At 40.6% G+C, this 21,690-nt stretch overlaps 1 protein-coding gene across 2 annotated transcripts in view; it reads right to left on the bottom strand.

Annotated features, from left to right (window-relative positions):
• The window catches only part of RELN (reelin), a 300,342-nt gene that overhangs the window by 109,277 nt on the left and 169,375 nt on the right, over nucleotides 1-21,690 (bottom strand). For both annotated transcript variants that reach the window (XM_075429592.1, XM_075429593.1), the window contains exons 11-12: nucleotides 7,180-7,325; nucleotides 2,786-2,937 (exon numbers count right to left, since the gene is read on the bottom strand). In XM_075429592.1, the coding sequence (XP_075285707.1) occupies nucleotides 2,786-2,937; nucleotides 7,180-7,325 (298 nt within the window). The remainder of the gene's footprint in view (nucleotides 1-2,785; nucleotides 2,938-7,179; nucleotides 7,326-21,690) is intronic.

The raw sequence follows: 21,690 nt of genomic DNA, 5'->3' as shown, positions 1-21,690 counted from the left end.
GTTGACAATTATGAAAACCTCAAGTAACTCAATCAGCTTATCAAAATAATTTTAATATACAATACTGTGCCCAAAGCAATACTTCTATCTGTATGCTTTAAATCCTATTTGCATAGAAATGCTCTGTTTTTTCAGTTCTCGTCAGCAAACTGTTATTTAGTACTCACACTCCGTGCAGCCACACACATTGTATGTGAGGACCTCTTCAATACTTCTCAGCTGATAGTTTGGCAGTAGAGAATTTGCTTTTAGTAGGAAATAAGAAAGATTGCTGTTTACCTTTTTTGTTGTGCCTCTGCTTCTACTATCTACACCATATCCTAAAAGGCATGGATGGATGGAATCTATTGTATCACACAAAACATGTGTGATATGGTTGTCTCACTGGAAAGGGACAGCATCTGTAATATCTTCGTATTGGTAGAACCCAAAACACTTATTAATCTTCTCTGAAAAAGCAGCTGTATTGGCAAATTTGAGCATTGATATCTGCATTATAGTTATGAGATGGACATCATCACACTAGTTTGGCATTCTGGAAAAAAGTTTTTAAAACAGAGTATCTGCAATTGAAACAAGAAACATCATTTCCCTGTACACTATGGGTATTGCAGGTATTACAAAAGAAACAAACCAAAACAAACCAAAACAGAAAAAAAACAGGATGAGGGATCTTCTTTGAAAAGTCTGTAAAGTAGAAAGGTTACATATCTGAAACACCTTTTCTGCTATTTTCACTACAGATGGCCAGTTCTTGGAATGGAATAGGCAAAGCAGTCCAGAAACCTAGGTAAGATCTGCATCTTTGAGCTGCATTATACTGTCCTCTGCTTGTCTGAATGTTTAAACTATTAGTTATTTAATTTACAAGTACATACAGAATACATTTTTCAAGTGATATCCCACTATCCTCTGTGCCTGCATGTGCTGACAACTTCTCCCCTAAGTTCAGAAGGTTGAACAAATTTCTTTCCTGTTTCTCTTGCAGGTGTTGTAATGCTCGGAAGAACTGGGAAAAATCATCCTCTTTTTCCTGTGGTTTATTGGTAATTCATGAAACACAGAGGAGATGTGCGACAATACAGGACAACAACATGAGGTCTTCCACCCATTAAATAAAGGCGTTTTTTCCTTGTTGATTCAGAAGGTTGCTTGTGGAGGTCACAAGTTTAGTCTCTGCTTCCTCCTTTATTATTCTATTATTCTTTACTTTTAAGCAAAAACCCTTACTCCCTCTAAACCTGGTGTTGAGAGAATAACCTCATGCAATTTCCTTTATGTGCAAAATAAAAGTTCTGGAAAAACACTGTGAGGTACTGAACGATCACCACCGTGTTCATTGGGATTTTGGTCTGTTGCAACATTGAACTAAGGCAGCTGCACTGACAACAGTGGGGAGGGGAAGCAGCAGGACAGGTTTGTTTTCACTGCTTTCTTAGCCCTGGTAAATCACTGAGGTTGCACTTTGTCCCAGCAGGGAATGTCCACAGATGATGCTAACACCACATCAGTGCTTTCCACTAAGGATGCCACATGTAGGCCATACCTCATCCAAGACTGTAGCACACTATAGAACACACTGTGTGAATCTCACTCTGGGCCAATACATTAGCAGAGGAAAACATTTATGAATATAATAACAGCTTTTGAGCAGAAACTATTCTGTGGGTTCGGCCAGCGAAGATTGTCCCACCGTTATGCTACTCCTACCTCATCCTCAGGTGCAACTCTGTTCATTCTGATGCATTAACACCAGGGTCCACATGAATATGACTGCAGGAGGATATGCCAGGCACCTGTAAAATCCTCTGTGGTGTGGTGAGGATGACAAAGATATGACCATTTCTTCTAATATAAGCAGCAAGGGGCATCAAATGAAATTAGAAGGTACAAGACAAGATACTTCTTCATGTGAAGAATTGTTTGACTATGGGGTGGCTACAGGGTCTTGTGGATGTAACAGGCAGGTTCAGCTGATAAAAACTAGTGCCAGAGATCATTTTAGACACTGTAGGGACCTGCCTGACCTACCTGCTGCTCCAGTAGGCTGAGCCTCTCCCACAAACCCTGGGTCATATCTGATAGTCTTGTGCTTGCACACCTCAAGTGGCAACAACAGCCAGTGCTCGTGTAATGAATCTTGCCTGAGGACTGAACAACAGTGAACCCACACCTATGTGTGCACCAGGTGCTTAAGCATCTTTTATATCAAGGGAGATCCAACCCATGCAGTCAGCGAAGTCCACAGAGTCGCTCAGCTGGTCTAGCACAGATATCTCACCGTGAGCTGAATGGGTTTTTCCAGCAATGGTACAGACCACATCTCCTCTAACTATAAAGGAAATTTAGACACTGATCTTACATGAACACACCTTCATGTAACTTCTACATTAAACTGTTTTAACCTGAAACTAAATGTTTATGTCAGCCAAAAAAAAAAAATATAGCTGGATAAATTCAAGGAAGAAATGCCCACCAAGGGCTACTAAACACAGAATGCCCTGTCTGGTTCAGAAAGATTTTCATCTGCAAGTCAGTGCCACCTGGGAGAATATTTTTGGGAGGCCTATTTATGTGCCCTCCATGTTTGTACACCTGTGTGGGCATCCTGAAGGGTGGACTCTTGGTCTGACTGAGAGTGGGCAGTCTTACATCCTCATGGGCATCACAGTCACGAATCAGAGCTATCTTCTTCTGAGGAGTATTTATAATAGTTCTATGCACACTGCACAATTCATATCTCACATGGTCCACATGTTGTATTACATTAGGAATATATACTCACCCATACTGAAATAAAATCTTAAGTTCCCATAACCTGTAGTGTCCATGTATGGAGTGCATATTTTTCTTTCTCCATCTCTGATAAATACCATGGCTGAGCCAGATTCCAGTGTCCCACATTCTGTACCAATGACAGCTCCAAATATGTCCCACCTGGAGAGGTCAACAGTGGGTGGAGAATGTACAGAGGCACGTTATGTATAAACTCACACAAAACATGTGCTAGGAGTTCATTCATACATACAAAAGTAGCTGCTGCTACTCTTACAGAAGACAATAAAGTGCAGTATTTCAAATATGATTCCTACGACATTAGTTACATACTCAATACTAGTTTTTAAACTCAGTTGACTCAAATAAAGCCAAGTAAATGTATATATTTTAAATAAATTGGCAGAATTGCATGAATTAGTAAAAAAATGAGGCTTTCAATGAATGTTATTTTCAAATATTTAGTATTTTGTTGTTCTACTATCATCATTATTTTTCTGGCATAAAAATGTTTAAAATATAATTGTATTCTGTTTCCTTTCATATAATCTAAGGTTTATAGATCAATGAAACTTGAAAAGCCGCATGCCCACCATATCTGCTATACAGTCATTAAATATGTAGGTAATAGCTGAAAATGCTCTCTTTTCATCTTTTAGAGCATTTAGTGTAACAGTTTTTAACCAACACACGAACAGAACACAAAAAAAGGCTGCTGTATTTTAATATGTGATGATACAATCTTTCTCAGTTTTTTGTGCAACATTTTCTCTTATTTTTATTCAGTGATAATTAAAAGAGCTGTTGCAGAATTGTCAATTAAATATTTTTTGTTGAAAATATGTTTTCATCATGAAAGCACTGTTTTTTTCAAAATTCAGTTAAAATATTTTTGAAGATTAGAAACTGTTGAAAACATACATTATTTTGTTCTGATACATTATTGTTCATGTTGAAGTCCTAATTAATTCACACTAAAATTTTTTTAAAATATAAAGATGATAAAGCAAAGAAATTATTTAGAATCACTAAATCCAGATAATCCAATCATTTAACTAACCAGCATGATTCAGGATGAACGAGAAAACACTGACTTTTGGAAACCTTTGTGGGAAGGCAGAGCCTTTTGACGTCCGTTTCCAGCAGAAACCATCTCTGGCAGCGATGTGCCATATGACAATTTCAAAAACTGTCATTTCAAGAAATTAACAGTCTATTTATCAGTTTAACCCTTCAAACTATTTCAAAATGTATTTCTAGGATCTTCTTAAAAGCTGCCAGTTTTCCTAATGACCTAAGCTGTGACAGACCAGCAATGCGCCTGTTTGGAAATCCTGCTTTAAAACTGTCAGTCATTTCCCTAGGAATTAGTGAGCTTAGTATCACTGAAAAGCTTTTTTAATGTAAATATAAATATGTTAATGGAAGCAGAGTTTAACCTAACTCTGATTCTGTCATGCAGGCTTTTTAAAGGTAATGTGCAATATAATCAAAATACAGTTTTGAAAATGGGTCTCTTGGGCTGCAGGCAAGCACCGAATTAAGCAGTTGTGCCTACTTTAACTTACACGACAAAATCTCACAATGCTCCATTGATCTTTTGTATGCTCTATTTAGCTCAATTAGAACACTCGCTGTAGTGACCCACAAAACAACTCAGGGTCATGAATGATGCAGATCATGGAGGTTTCCAGGGATCCCCTCCTTTTAGGCAGCATTAGAAATGAAAACCAGAAAGTTCTACAATGTTAAAAACCGGGCACTTTAATAAAAATACCTCAAAACACTGTAAGGATAAACGGAGACAGAACCTGGGTGATGGCATGAGACAGAAGTAGACATTCTTGACTAAACATTATATTTGGATTCATTTATCCCTCACATGACTCTTGAAATTCTTCTTCACAAAACAGATGGTAGAATGATACATGGATCAAAATTAGATTGGAGGTCCGAAGCCACAATGTGTCTGCTAGAGAGGCCAGAGCCAGCCTGATGTGAGGATCCATGCACATTTAGGATCAGCCCCTAATTTATGCAGTTAAAGAGAAACAGAATGACAGTGGGAAGATGCGTGGTACTAACAACAGCAACCCCTATCCATGTAGCCTACTGCTTTAGCTGGGACATGCAAAAAATACCAATGAACTGCTTCTCAAAACCTACGGCAAGCTCCTCGGCCCTCACTGTTGAACTCCTTTAGATGTCTCACCTTGGAAAGTGTTTGGGGCAGAGGAAGGTGGTGGTGCCCCTGCATGTGAGCTTCCTTTTGCTCTCCCTTACGAGGGATGCTTCTGCCTTGCCTGTGAGAGCTGCCAGGCTCCAGCTGATGTTAGAAAGTGGAGCCTGAGAACTTCCTGCAGGCTCTGGCTCAGGTATAAAGTGTTTCTGTGACTATCTGAATACAGCAAAATGACATTTCAAATATAGTTCAAATAACATTCAAAAACCTTGCTCTAAGAGGGAATTAAGGAAGCTCATCTATTCACAGTTGTCTACAATTCCCAATGCAAAACCCCATAGAAATATTTCAATGCAGGACAGTGGTGGTGACAATTTTATACAATGGGGTTGTTGTCCATAACATCACCCGAGTTCAGTGTGTATTCATGGCTGCATGCGATTTAAACCTCCATGGTTATAGCAACAATTCAAAGAAGGAAGTTTCTAATACAGAATAAGATTTAAAAAGCAAAAAATAAAACAGAAAAAATGGTGAGGGCTTGGGCAGGCTGCTTAGTGCCTCAGAAAACAGAACTATCCCCTGCTAAGGCAGACTGCTGCACCACCAAGATTTTACATGCAGGGAGGCAGATCAGGACGTGGTTTCTGGGACTGGAGGCAGGACGAGAGAACAAAACGCACCGGCCGGCTGCCCTTGCTGTGGTCCTGGCCGGGAACATGGCACCTGCGGGCTGGAGGTAGGCGCGGTGTGACACTGAAAATGTGACATTACTAATTTGGAAGAAATTGTGCATTTGCTAACCAGGGTATGGTATAAGGATTTTATTTCCATATGTCTACTCACTGCAGCATTTACTACTGTAATTAATTTTTAAAAGTTTACTCAGTATCTAAGAAGGAAGTTTTTTGATTAGAACAGCTGACGCTGAGGGGTCTGGCCTGACTTAGCTCAACTGAACAGCCGGTCCAGCAGAGACAGGATCTACAGACAGGGCAGATGTCCCCAGGTAACACTCCCATCCTGTTTTTCCAAGATGGAAAAAAGACTGAGAAAACACCTCAAATGTACCCCACGTGGTGACCTAACACGCAACACACATGTACTCGTTGTCTTTCCATTGTCTGAAGCAGCACCCACTATGCCACGGATGATTATTCAAACTGGGACAGAACTCACAGTGAAAATTTTTTCTGTAAGCCCCAAATAAACCATATGTCCACAGGATACATTAGCATGTATTTCTTAAAAGGTGCTCTTTACCTTCAGCACAGCATAGGCAGCACTTGAATCAGCTGCTAATGATCCAAAGCACCTTGTATGTTAAAATCAACATTCAGCAGAGACACAGAAATTAGCAGTGTATGTTTCTCATTGTCCTGGGGTTACAGCAACTAATGACATTCTTTTTTTTGTAAATCAAAAAGAATCAAGACCACATTGTTGGTTATTTTCTTTTTTCTCAGAATTTATACACAGAGGTATCTAAAATGATACATGTTTATCAGGACATTTATTTTTTAAAGCTCACTCACATTTTGGTAAGAGTAGTAATTTTGCTGTCCTGGATGGTTTCTTTTCGTGCCCTTGCAGCAGTGCCTGTTGAATCTGGCTTTACAGGTATGCTTTGAATCCAAATACATATACTTAAAGTAAAAACAGCAAAATATCAGCTAGATCCTCAGCTCTTGCCTGGCAGGCATGGCCATGCTCTTGGTGCTGGAAAGTGGGAACAAGCTGCTGCTTCATCTGTCCTACCTCCTCCTCCTGCCGTGGCACCCGCAGGCTTCTGCACAAGCAGGAGCTCTCTCCTGGCAAAGCGTGGCTCACAGCAGAGACCCAGAGGGAGATGAATTTCTCAAGGAATTTGATTTCATATGCGTATGAGTTTGTTAGCAGCACTCAGGTACAAACGAAAAAACAGATCAATATCATGTGTTTCTTCAGAATGACTACGTAATTAACAAGCATAGATTTTTTTCATTAAAAACTTTGGTGGCAAGATGGTCAGGAGACAGACTGTTCCTCCTTGCCTTTCTGGACTTCTTTCTTCGTAAAACCCACAGTCACTTGTTATTTACCGTATTGCTATTTATCCTAGTCACAATCTTCCCTGACTACACAGCAAAAACAAAATGCAGTTCTCTGTTTGTCCACTTTCCTGATCTCTGCCATGACGCTGCACGCCTGCTTAGGGCCCCATGTGGGGTGAGGGCACTCACCCTTTAGGCTGGCTTTCAAATTCTTCTGCCCACTGCTCCTGGGCATCCTCTGTGGAAAGGTCCACGTCCCGGGTTGTGGCAAAATTGAACTCGCTGCCTTCTGTCCCGTGGAAGTAGATGGTGTTTCCGTCCGACTGGCAGCTATGCTGTGGACAAAAGGACGTGATGTTACATCAGGTTTGCAAGGGTAGCTGTCCTGATGACGCACAGTCAGAGCTCAGAGCAAGCTTTATGTTACCTAATGACTCACCGACATCCGAAACAAAATGAAAAATGGACAGTCATCTTTTATCTTTCTTTGCCCAAACCCAGTGATGATTGCATCCTAATCTTGGACCTGCTTACCTACAAACGCACTTCAGACCATTGTAAAACCATACCTTTGGGTGTTTTCGGTTTCTGTTTTAAAGCATTGCCATTATGTCTGGCACATACACAACTGTGTGTACAAAAAACTTCAGTGTTGTATCAAATATTGCTATGGATATTCTGTCGGCATAAGAGTTTCATGATGTGGAACACATGTGAGATCTCCATGCCTGAATTTTGGCCAGCAGAGGTGTTTGTGTGCAAAATTGCTATGTGTTACCATACAGTAAACTTTGGGCCTAAGTGTACGAGTAAAAAAGGCTATATCTGCCACATTTAATTCGACAAGCATAACAAATAGCTCTGTAGGCAAACCACTCTTGCGATACAGCAGTCTCAGGCGTCCTGAGGCCGCCCCCACAAGCAACAGGTTTTCTTTTCCCATTGCGTTTCTGTGTATGCCACCTCAGCTGCCTCAAATGCAGCCACGCATCTGCTCCAGCGTGCCCTGACTACTACGACTCTCCAGGCATATTGACCTGGAAGAAGCTGTCTGTGAGGGGGTTACAGTACAGATTTTCTTCTTTCTCCCACCCATTTTTGCATTCTTGTGTGTCTGATAAAATGGTAAAAGCCTGCCTACTCTGTGTGGCTGAAACAGATACTGGAAGCTTCTAAAAAAGATGTACCTGGTCTTAATGCAAACTGAGAACATGGCATTTTATTGAATTGTTGGTACTACAACAAATAGTACAAATAGTACAACAAAGAAACAATTAGCTCAAACACTTTTTTGGGTGAAATCTTGGTCACAGTAAAAATAAGAAATTATTAATTAGAATAATTCTGCATTCTTACCACAGTTCAACATCTGCAAAAAAAGAGATACAGTAACACCAAATTGCATTGACCTTTTCAGTATCATCTATGGCATGCCCTCTTGTCTCTGAACATCTTCATAACATGCCAAAGGAAAGTATGACAATCACCTCTTCTGCGTTTGAAAAGGTCATGGTAGTGCCATGTAAGTGAATAATTAAATTTTTAACAAAGAGGAAGATGTGGCAAGAAATGAAAACTGCCCAGCACATCTTTGTCTATGGGATTTTATGAGCAAAGCACAAAATAATACATTTTTTCAGGTTCTGTAACTCTTCCTTCATTTGTCAATGCATAAGAGAGACATAATTGAAATTCTTTTGTTGGTGATTTTCACGTACAGTCTCCAATAACTTAGCAATTAATTTATATTTAGGAATATAATTCGTGACCATGTTTCTAGAGGTGCCTACACATTGTTAGAAAAAAATCTGAGTACTTAAAGTCTTTGGTCTATAGTTAAATGACAACAGCTCTGTGTTTATTAACAGTGACTAAATATCACTTAACACACTATAAAAATGTAAAGACTGTTTCAACTGCTAAAATAAACAAATTGCTGTTAAAGTAGTTTTCTTCCAAAGAAAGGTCAAAGCAATAGAAAGATTTTGAAGTGTTGATAATTTATCACAGAAACTAAACAGATTTTGTCACAAGCCTCCTTTCTCAGTTAATGCACCATATACACAGTGCACCATATATGCAGCTGCTGCCACTGAAAAGGCAGAATAATTTACGCATAAAATATTTTATAACTAGCAGAAATTAATGAAACCATTTTCTATTTTACTTCTCTTTGAAAAACACCGTTTTTACTATGCAGTTATTTATGATTGACTGAGAAATGGCTTTTGTATCCTTCGCGCTCGCAGATATTGCTAACATCAGAATTTTAAGGATAATTTGTTTATTTTGCATCTTGCTTTTCAGAATTTTCTTCATTTGGTGAACAGAAATGAAGTATCCTTTATCTGTCAATCAATCTGCCACAAAATTCCTGTTATCTGCAGGCAGTCAAGTAAATATGCTAAAAACAAATATTCAGGCTAGAAGCTTCTTCAAATTTATACATAACCCTTCATATCTTAGGAAACAAATAGACAAATAGATCCTACTGAGCTAGTTATTACAATTGCATACAAGCTTTGGAAAAATCCTTTATAAGACTTACTTATTTCTCAAGTGCTAAGTTATATAGAAGTATATACTTGATAGTGGGGTATGTATTTATTAATCTTTTGTCTGATGAAAGCTACCTATTAAAATAAACACGAAACAGATACAACCCCATTATCTTTTAACATTTGTATGTCCTTCTGCTGTCTACTAGAATATTTACTGAAGTACATGCGATGGAGTTTCCATTTAGGTTGACAAGATCAATAAATGGGAAATTTGGCAGAAGGGTGGATACGTAATTATTTATACAGTGGTGTATGATCGACCCTTTATGAAAGCTCAAAATGACATGGAAGCATAATTTATTTCATTAGTTCTATAAAACTATTTCTATGCTTTTATATGCACCAACGCAGTATCTATGAATATGTATTTTATACATATTTTATGAGTTAATGAACTACACAATGTATGGCTCAAATCACCCCCTGCTCATGTTAGCTTTGAACCTCATGTGAAACAGCTATGCAGAGAAAAGTTCAGACTGAGGTTTAACTCCTTCTGTTGCTCCACATACCTATGAAACCAGTAATAGAAGCTCATTACCTTTAAAGAGAGTAAGAAAGATCCTCAGAACACATCTACGGCTTTTAAAGAAGTTAGGAGAAAGGATCATCCTTTTCTGATGCATTTTTGCCTCAGTGCCTCCATTTGGGACCCTAGACATGTGCGCATGGGAGAAGCAGATGAGGAGCAGCCCCACAGCATGAGCCTAGCTGCCCCAGCACAGGCCAGGGCTCCTCTGCTCATGATCTCATCCTCTCCCACCTGCCATATTTCTCTCGCCTGTGTAATCATCACCCCCAGTTCACACTTCGCTTCCATATTTTTCTTTTCATTTTTCAAGCAGTCGCTCTCCGATGCTGCTTTTAATGCCTTTTATTTTTTTTATCTGATGGGCTGCTGATGGGTGAATAACCTCAAAGAGCACTCAGCCAAATTCTCCAGGAGCGAAAGAAGCTCCACAGGAGATGGTCCCTCACTGGCATCACCCTCAACTACCTTGTCAGTCTTGTTCAACATCCCAGAGGCTGCTGACTGTGTTGGATTATTTTGTGGTTTTCTAATAGGGCTTGAACAGATTAGAGGCTGAATTGAAACCATCAGGCTCATTTTCTCTTGGGTTCCACCCAGGATTTGAATCCAAGCCTTTAGAAATGAAGAACTAAAGTACAATTTACATACTGTGTTGTCTCTTTCCCAAATTAAAGGCTTTACACTTGTAGTAGTAATTTATATACTTCAGTATTTAAAGACTGAATTTTACAGATCTTTTTTTTTTGGTCATTCTAAAGTGATAGAAAATGTGGAATGAACAAGTACTGTGTTTTGAAACAAACTGTATTAAGTTCTCCTTAAACCGGAGAAACTGCAGATCTCTCCATGTAGATGTAGAGTTCTCTTTTACAAATTGAAGATTAAATTTTTTCTCTATTTCATTTTTATTTACACTTAAATGATTTACAAGACGAGAACAAATTAGCTTGCTGTGCAAATTTTGTAATTAAAAAGGCCAGATGACAGTAACTTGTAGGATATTTCTCCTTGTTACCATGGAAGCATCAGCTGTAGGTCCAGAACAAAAGCAGAGTTTAATTTTATTTAAAGGGGATTAAAAGCATGTGGAACATGTAGCGTGTCCTTGCACAAATTACAAAACTGAAAATTTAACTAATAGGTGAAGAAAAATTAATTTAGAGAATAAATCTTTTGACAAATCTGATAACCTTCATTAAACAAAGTTTTCTCCCGAATCACCTACACAATAGAACATAGGGCACTGGCAGGCACTTGAATGGAGCTACTTCACAACAACAACCATTTCCCATTTTCTGCAACTGGAGTGGGACTATCAGCCTGCCATAAGTAAACTGCTGTATTCCTAAATAAACAGCCCCCGCCTGCTGCCAAATGGAAAGAAGCCAGGTTCTGTTCCGGGACTGTGGTCATCCCAAGGGGAAAAAAACCCAGTTTCATTTAATCTGGCACTACCAATAGTATTATTCACTAGCTGTACTTGTTAAGCTATTGCTTTGCATGAATAGGGCAAAATGAAAATTGGCTGGATGCATTCCCATATCTCAGCATGCTTGGATTTGCTTTCAATCTAATCTTCATTCTGACTTTTCTGTGTTTCTAAAGTTTGTCTGCTGGATAGTTATGGTATCACTGCTTTTTCCCTACTCTCCAAGGCCCGGCATGGCTCATCTTCACCTGCCTCCACCATCTTCCACATGAACTATCTTGTGGCTCACTTTTCCTTTTCTGCCAATGCTTGCCACTACATCTGCTGATGAGATGACAAAATTTCCATGCTCTTGCCCGTTCTGTCCACCACACTTGGCAAATTCATAGAAACCTAGAATCATAGGTTAGAAAAGACCTTTAAGACCATCAAATCCAACCATTCACCCAACATCACCATGCCTGCTAAACCATGCCCCTAAGTGCCACATCTACACATATTTTGAACACCTCCAGGGATGGTGACTCCACCACCTCCCTGGGCAGCCTATTCCAATGCCTGACCACTCTTTCAATAAAGAAATTTTTCCTAATATCCAGTCTAAACCTCCCCTGACACAGCTTGAGGCCATTGCTGCTCGTCCCATCACTAGCTACCTGCGAGAAGAGACCAACATCTGTCTCATTACAACCTCCTTTCAGGTAGTTGTAGAGAGCAATAAGGTCCCACCTCAGCCTCCTCTTCTCCAGATTATACAACCCCAGTTCCCTCAGCTGCTTCTCGTAAGACTTGTTCTCTAGACTCCTCACCAACCTCGTTGCCCTTCTCTCGACACGCTCCAGCAACTCAATGTCCTTCTTGTACTGAGAGGCCCAAAACTGAACACAATACTCCAAGTGTGGTCTCACCAGTGCCGAGTACTGTGGCATGATCACCTCCCTGCTCTGGCTGGCCACACTATTGCTGATAGAAACCAGGATGCCGTTGGCCTTCTTGGCCACCTGGGCACACTACAGGCTCATGTTCAGCTGGCTGTTGCCGAACACCCCAAGATACTTTTCCGCCGGGCAGCTTTCCAGGCATTCCTCCCCAAGCCAGTAGTGTTGCATGGGGTTGTTGTGATTGAAGTGCAGGACCCAGCACTTGACCTTGTTGAAACTCATACAGTTGGGCTTGGCCCATTGATCCAGCCTGACCAGATTCCTCTGCAGAGCCTTCCTACCCTTGAGCAGATCGACACTCCCGTCCAACTTGGTGTCATCTGCAAACTGACTGAGGGAGCACTCAATCCGCTCATCCAGATCATTGATAAAGATGTTAAACAAGACCAGACCCAAAACCGAGCCCTGGGGAACACCACTCATGGATTTAACTCCATTCACCACCACTCTGTGCACTCGGCCATTCAGCCAGTTCTTTATCCAGCAGAGAGTACACCCATTCAAACCATGGGCAGCTAGTTTCTCCAGGAGGATGCTGTGGGGAACAGTGTCAAAGGACGTACTAAAGTCAAGGTAGATAACATCCACAGCCTTTCCCCCATCCACTAGGTGGGTCACCTGGTCATAGAAGGAGATCAGGTTGGTCAAGCAGGAATTCCCCACAAGATGATGTCCTTCAGGTACTTCTCTACTGCTTTCCTCAACAAGCCTTGTCATTGACTGAATGACACTGGAGAATGCACTGCTTAACAGCATGAGCACTCTCCCCCATTTCAATATTTCCGTTTACTCCCACATCTCCCCAGTCCCAGCCTGTCTCCTGTTTTATAAAAGCATGGCAATTTCCTGGGACATAGGCTATGTTTTTGGTTTGTGCCTGCAGAGGCAGCAGTGGTACATTCCTCGTTCAGCGCTCTTTAATGCTACAATGGTACCACTACTACAAAAAATACACTTTCATGCTAAAATTGCTGTTGTCTTTGAATACTTCTAGTCTGAATATTTCTAGTTTCTGAGTACAGTTCTTAGCCAAGTCATCCATGAAAGCCAGCAAGTCCCATTAATTCAGGTGAGCTCTCTGTTGTACATTATGAGTGCATTAGCTAATAACTTGAAGACACAGTCTACAGGAGAGAGTAGTGCATAGTTTCAAAGTCAAACTTCTGTCAAGAGTCTGTCACTTTCTTTATCCTGCTCTATACGCCTTACATTTTACATCTTCTACCTACAGCTTTCACCTTTTTTTGGTAGCTGCTTTTAGGAAAGCCTCTTGATCGTCTGAGATGCAGAAGGGTTTCAGCTAAGACTGATTAAAACCACTGGTCAGCAAAAGCAGGGAAATCAGATTTGGTGAATCAGTACTTTCCCACTGGACCTATTTATATTTTCATAAATAAGTACCAACCAGTTTTCCATAGCATCTAAATGGCTTAAGGGCCACGAGTAAGATCTGGGATCTTATGTCACTTAACATGCCTGAACAACCTCCACATTTTTAAAGACTTGCATGAAAGCACCATGTTAAGGAGACATCTGCTACCCTCAGTGTGATCTCTTGGCTGGGAGGGACTTCTGGAGGTCTCCCATTCACCCTGCCTTGTGAAGTAGCACAGACATCACCCAGATCAGCCTATACCACAGCTGCAGCTAAGGACACAGCCCTGAAGATTTTTACAAGCTCAAAAGACAAAGATTGGGAATGTAAACAGAAGCACTGAAGTTCATCCAAACCAGTTTCTGTCCCAGTTGTTCAAGTCAAACTTGTGAATCAACAAACACCTCTTGGCTCTCCAGTACGAGATTTCTTGACTTGGAGAGCAGAACAGAGGGCAACTAAATGATACAACTGTGCCATTCGGAGAAGTATCAACAGGAAACACAAGCATGAAATTCCTCAGTGTAACAACAGATTTTTGGCTGAGGTGCTGCATATCATCTTCCTGAGGTTCGTACTCACACTCCCATGAAAATGTTGTTCACCTCTGTGTCTTTAAAGCAGCCACAGTCATCTTTACCATCATTTAATTAGGTTTTTACCAGAGACGAACACTGATGCACCTCTTCGTATTATCTCTCCTGAGCCTAATGACCACGATGATTCTTTCAGACAGCTGTAGCCTTACAATTTATTTTTTGGCCACATTTCTTCCATTGGAATGAGTGTATTGGGCATTTGGGCAGTGCCAGCTTGCAGAGGGCTGATGGCAGATGGAAAGAAATCTGCCCAGTATGCCTTCACCTCTACACGAGCAGAGGGCCATCAATTTCCCCTATTAAGAAGTTGTCACACAGCCCACCCAGCTGGAGGAGCATCTCTGATAGCCAGGCTGGCTGGCGTATGCTATTCAAATACAAAACGCACTTTAAAAGGAAACAAAAATATCGTTTGTCGGCAAATTGAAAATGCATGGCTTTGACTGCAGCCAATTTTTTAATGACCGTAATATTTTAAGTGATTATTTTTGCCACTTCAGATTGCTCCTTAGAGAGGAGGGCTTTTTTAATTAAAATCTAGGCAATGTAAACAGATGAGATATGAGAAGCAGAAGAACAAGAAAAAAACTGAAGAAAATCAATTAGAACAGCATTTTCAGTGGAGCCCTAAATTAGATATTGTGTCTTTCTGGGAATGAGTCACTCAGGTTTTAAAAATTTTTAGATTTTGACATGATAGCAGGTACAAGTATAGATTCAGTCTTGAGAAAATTGTACTGCGTATGCAATGTCTTAGCCAGCAAATGTACGATGACAGAATTTAGGAAAGATTCTAAATTCTAAATTCTGTGGATTTGGCTGTTAATGCTTCTTCAACCAAAGGAAAAAAACATGATGTGATTAGAACGCTTTCCCATGAGATAAACAGGGCTTTAATCTTTCCCACATGCTACATTTTTACATCATTTAATGTAGGTTACAGAATGAAAACCTTGGCTGTGCAAGCAGGCCAGGTGCACGGAGGGTTATAGTGCACCTTCCCTTTCCAAAACAACGGGATGAAACTTGTCCTGTGATGTAGTAACAGTCTATAAAGTGTGTTTTCACTCCTCATTTCCCATTACAAACTGCTATTCAAGGCTAGTGCTCAAAACACTTTGCTTGTTCATGAGTGATTCGCATGATTCGTATGGTTCTTAATTTTCTAGGACATTTAATGATGTTTGTACACCAGTCATTCTGGTGATGACCGATTTCTTTAATGAGTCATTTAACTGGCATGAACTGAATGATTCCTTATGTTATTGGGAACTATTGAAGTTTCTAGCACTCTGTAATAAACATGATTAAACCTCATCTGTTCTTCTGAAAGTAATGATGTGTATTTACATCACTGTAAAATTAGATTAAGAAGGAGTCAGCTGAAGTTGTTTTTACTCTGTGGCATCTAATGGGTCAATTCATGTTGTTTTTATTTAATGTGCATCTCACAGTGACCTGCAAAGACCAAATTCTTTCCTTCGAGGAGGCAAGAAAGACCCCAGGTGCTTTGACGCCAGCTCAGAGATAATGCTGGCCCCCTGCCACTCCCCACCACACTTCCGAGCCACGGGAACTGGCATGGAGGAAGGTGCAGGCTCAGCATTGCTGCCTGACAGCGATTCGCAGCTGCCCAGACAACTCACAGCACTGCAGTCAACCACCTATCAGTTCCAATGGCCCCTAGGCCCTGTATCTAAGTATTATTATTTTAATTAAAAGTATGAGTATTAACAAAAAAAAAAAAGGCAAGAGCAATTCCGTGCATGGCTAGATTCAGCCCTATGGATATGCAGATGCCTCCTCATGGGCACAGCTCAGTGTGCCCACACTCTCACTGAAAGGAGCTGGTTGACAGGTTTTGTGCACCCTGCTCCGTTTTCTTCACCTCTCCTCCCCTCTCACACTCCTCCATCCACCCGCAGAGAAGCAGTAATGGCTCTCACATGAGGTGCAGCAGGAAGCCTGCTCGCCTCTTCCCAGGAAGATGTGGTGGATAAGGGCTCCTGCGAGGCAAAGCAGCTGGCTAGAAAGCTGGATTTGACCCACAGACCAAATACGGCCTTGCTATATCTTACTGAAAAAAGAAAAGGGTCTTGTCAGAAGCATTTATGTCTGTGCAATTTGGTCCACTGTAAGGTCACAGCAATTTCAATCTGCCATTTTCACGCTGGCATACCTAGAGCAACTTTCCTTCTGCAAACAAATACATTTGATCTGATTCAGACAACGGGTACCCCTCAACCTTTTTTTAAACAAGAATTTAAAAACAAAAAATGGAAAAAAATCTTGTTCAATTCAGCACAAGCTATTAAACCTGACAAAGATATATATGGAATATCAGGAAGTTTGTTTTGAACAAAGACTATCCAATGCCATGCCTATTAATTAAGAGAGTATTCAGAGATTTGGAAATCTGCTCTGGAACTGGGAGGTGGAATAGCTTAATCAGCCTTGCTTTTTGTCGAACTTCTAGGCCTGCGTGCATGTCTTCTCTGCTCAGTGACAGACAACAACGCAGGTTCAGGAAGGGCTCTTAGATCTGGGATGTGGACAGCCCTGCTCTGCTCAGGGTGTGGTGAGAGGTCACAGAGTGACCTTTTACAGACACATTTTAAGCACATTTTTCTGAGTGTGAGTATTAATTTCTCCCACTCTCTTCTTATGCAGCTTTCTCTTCTAAGCTGGCATGCATTTCTGGGAAATTAGAACTAGCTGAATGGTGATGACTTGTTCTTTAAGGGGCTTACTGTATCAGGATATTGGTACTGGAACGTTTTCAGGATTTATTGTTCATGTTCATGGTAGTGAATAACATGCATCAGGTACCATTCTCTGGTCCTAAACCCACTTTGCTTAGTGAGGCTGGCACAGACCTTGCCCCGTTGCTCCATCCCATGCTACGCCAGGCTGCATGCTCGCAGCGCAGCAGCACAGACAACCTCAGGTGCAGTTCCCAGCTCCTGCAGACCAAACAAAACTGACCGGCTGGACTGCAGCCTTCAGCCACCAAGTGAACAGTGGCTGCAACTTCTGTGAGACAGCAGTTCTGAAATTTGACTCTTCTCAAAGGTCACATCATGACCAAATATATCGCTGCTCCAGTGTCTGTAATGATGTATTCCGCTTTTTCCTAGATGTGGAAAAATTCCAGAGACAGGTAGTTTGGTCTCGATGTTATTTTCATGTAATCAAAGCACTGCAGAGACAGGAACTAAAAGACTGCTGAGGTTGTCTCCTTTCTCAACCTCAGTTTTTGAGCTTGCGCATCCAGTCTTGAACCAGGACAATCAGAGAAAACTAAAAAACTTGGCAAATACTGTACCTCAAAACACAACAATTTCTGGTCAAATATACAAGATATATGAATTGTCCACAGAAAGATGAGATCACTTTTCTGTTCTATAGGAGTAGAGATCCAAGAAGCATTACCGAAGGAAGATTTCATCTTTTCCCCCAGTGAGCTATGAAGTCTTGATGTTCACAGACCTTTAATAGCTCTCAGAGCATAGCACTGCTTCACGCGTTTCAACAATCTCAACCACCAGCGCAACATCCTAACCCGCTTGATTGCAAGGCCCTGCTCACGCTCAGAGCTGTCACTAGAAATATTGAAACGCAGTCAGGAATTTATCCTGTTCAACACCCTTCCACACAGTCCAACACAGATAAATACGTTCCAGTGGATCCAATTAATCTCCTAAGGGTTGCTTGGCCTTGCTAACAGCATCTTTCTTGTCTTTTGGTGTCTTCTTTGGAACTGAAACACACAAATTCAGTGGCTTATCTCTCAGCTTGCTTCCTATCTCAGTAGCCAGTTCCAGCTGCGTCTGGAACCAGCCATGTGCTTTCAAATGAGTTGCAACTGCTCCTGAGCGCAGCAAGAAACATAATGAAATTCCTAGTCCAAGTTCAAGCAGACTGGGAGAGGAGGAGAAACGACTTCCCAAGCTGGCCACAGGCAAGTTGCCACAAGTGGTTACTGAGAACACGCTGTCCAGATCCACCAAACTGGAGCGAACACATTGGTGCATAATTACCGTTAATGCTTGCACTGTCCACTCCAGTGACTGAATCCATCACAGAACCTAATCCAGGACCCAGAAAAACAGTCTTCATGGTAGCACTTTTCTTTGTTTCAGCTGTTTTTTTGACTGATTAACCTAGGCAGCTATTAACTGAACAGTTTTACCAGCGAAACTCCTAGATTTGTAATGTTTGCTATTTATTTTAGTAGACCTCAAGTACTACGAAAGTAAACCTTCTACAGAAAAAAATATACTTTCTTTGCAACTTGATAAGCATCCAACAAGAGCAAGCACCAAATAAAACAAGGAATTCTAAAAGCCACCTCCTGAGCAACTACTGGGAAAGAGCTTGCTGAACCACACCTAACTATGTAAGCAACAGCAACATTCATTCTAAACTACAAACAAAACATATCTTTATGTCTATCTTCACTAACAGAGTAACCCACTAAGGCAGTAAAATGGTATTTAATGAGAATTCCCTTAAAAGGTCTGGGATGGCTGAATGGATGTGTGGGGTGGACAGTTCTGACATGCCAGGACCATGCTGGTAACCAGATTAGGCCAGGGACCATTCTGTGGCCCTGGCAGCAAATGACACAGCAGAGTTTGCATCCACCTGGGCAAACTCTCCACTCCCAGAAGAGTGGTTTCATCTCTGTGGCATGCTGGAAACAGTCCCCGCCTCATCTGTGAGGGTACATCCCTTGAAGATAACACCTGGGAGACTGCACAAGCCAAAGCCAAGCAAGGGGGTGTTGTAAAAACTAAGGTGTTGCAAGATCACAGGCTCATGTTTGTACCTTGTTTGCTGCATTCACTACCCTGGATGTGCCACAGAACTTCCAAGCAGAAAGTTCCACCATCTGAGCAACACCTGTTCAGGCAGTCCAGGAATAAACACAGAGAAAGACTGTTTCTATTCCTTTTTCTACCAGAAAGACCTATGTATTTTTTCCTCTTCTTTCAGTTATGACTTCCAGCTGGATGAGCTATCTCAGGCTGGCGCTGGCCTTCCACCTGAGAAATATGCAATATCAGTCATTCTGGGTGAAAGGTGGTGAGCAAGGAAGGATGAATATAGAAAATAATCCCAGTAAATGGAAGAAATTTAGAAAGGTCATTTTTCTTGTTTCTTTTAGTTTTTCTTAATATTTCATTCCCTTGGTCAAATGAAATTACTTCTCCTTATGGCACACTTTAGGACAAGATTTGACACACAGTTTTGTATATACTAATAAAAAATGAGCTAGACAACAAATAACATCCAGATATGTGGCTGTTCATTGGCATTGTCAAGGAAACTCATAAGGAAAAGCACTGAAGGAAGCCAGTGAAGAAGTTCATGCAAACTTCAAGAAAGATTTTCAAGGCCAGTTTATCTGAAATACTAATTGACAAAGGACAGGAGGATATTAATTGAAATTTGTATGGCACAAAAAGGCTTGGATGGCAGAGAAAAGGTCTTATCAGCTTGGAATGGAGTTTGCCATAGTCATAGACTGCGAGTATGGGAACTTCTTTCAAAAGCACATAGGTGACAGTCATAAAAGATAGCACAGTATAGCAACAAAATTTGCTGATCCCTTAGTAAAAATGTAAGTGAAAATTTAATATTGCTATACAGACTTTCTGAACAAACATCAGGACTATTAGCAAGTTTTAGATGTCTGCGAAGCAAAAGGACTTGTAGCAAGAAGACAACTAGAATTAGCTGCAAGCTATCCCTGCAGCACCATCAGGGTTTCTTCAACATTATTTGGCAGGCCAATGCCTTTGGCTGTGATAGAGAAATCTCCTAGAATCTTCCCCCAGTTTCTATGAACCCTTGCATCCTGAAAACATTAACAACATTGGGAATCCTGTGAAGATGTACTACCCATTGCTGCTGTCCATCTGCCATTATGCTGGCCAAGTTATCTGATGGCTGTGAAATGCTGCTTGAAACAGAGGTGACTGGTGTGCTTACATTTAAAATGTGATGTAGTGTCATCAGCACAATGTACAAAGATTCTCACCTTTCTATTTATACAAAATAGTGTTTGTGATGAACCGAGATTAGAGCTATGCTCAATGTTTTAAAGAAAATATTAAAAGTTTTGGTGAAGTTTTATATAACATTCCAACCCTGAAGAACACAAAAACTTTGTCAAAAAAATTGTTCTTGGTGTTATAATGCTACAACAGGGTCTATGCTGAATCTGATGTAAATCTTGACCCAATTTATAGTTTTACTTTTGACATAATATGAAATTCACATTGCAAAATCTGTTCAAATTATATTTGGCAAGATTGTTCCTGAAAATTTGAGGAAAACCAGAGTAAAAACCTGAAAAATGAAATTTGAGTATGGGAGTGTTCTGGTGACAATCTAGATAGAAACACTAAAAATGCCTGAAATAACTACGGGGTCCCATGAAGAATAAAAGCCCTCCATCACATGTAGCCTTAATCCAGTGTGGCTACACCACAGACATACACATTACTTTAACCTGGTGTAAGTGCCTACATATAGCCAAATTTCAGCTGGGGACAGATGCACATTTCACTTGTCCCTAAAACAGAAGACAACCTTTGAGGAATGGCAGGTTGGTGAGTCGCCATTCTTACAAGGTTTGAGCTCCAATGGGACTTCTGTCCAGACGCACTGTCATCTCTGTGTTTAGGTCTTTCATCTTACTTTTAACCATAGTTGTGTGTAACACAAACAAAAATTGGCTGAGTTTAGCTAAAAAAAGAAAAAAGAAAAAAAAAAAAGACGTTTACTTGCTAAAGTTTAGATGCTGTTTGTTCATGTTTCAGAAGGAGCAAACAGTGCTTAGGCTTGGCCTGCTGAAAAGAAGTAACTGCACCTATGGCACACGAATCCTTGCTTTGTTTTCATACCTTCATGTGTGTGGGCTGTATTTTAAAATCCAGAGATAAGGCTGACAACAGAACAAAATATGAACCGATCACAGAAGATCACTTCACTAAAAATGCTGGACAATATATGATTCTAAAATCTCATATAAAAACTTCGTCATTGCAGTTTAAATGGTCTTACTGAAATAAAAAAAAAAAGTCAGTATGCAGGTACTACGAGTAGATTAGTAGCAGTATTTATTTCTAAAAATATTAATCTGAGGCCATTCATATCAGGTTCTGTGTGAAAAAGATGAAGCCATAACCAACCTCTTTACTGCCCTCAGTATTTGACATCTGTTTCCTGTGCAATTGCCAAAACCGTTACCAG

Source organism: Opisthocomus hoazin, chromosome 8 (assembly GCF_030867145.1).
Source record: "Opisthocomus hoazin isolate bOpiHoa1 chromosome 8, bOpiHoa1.hap1, whole genome shotgun sequence".
Lineage (NCBI taxonomy): Eukaryota > Metazoa > Chordata > Aves > Opisthocomiformes > Opisthocomidae > Opisthocomus > Opisthocomus hoazin.
This window is presented reverse-complemented; position numbering and strand designations above follow the sequence as displayed.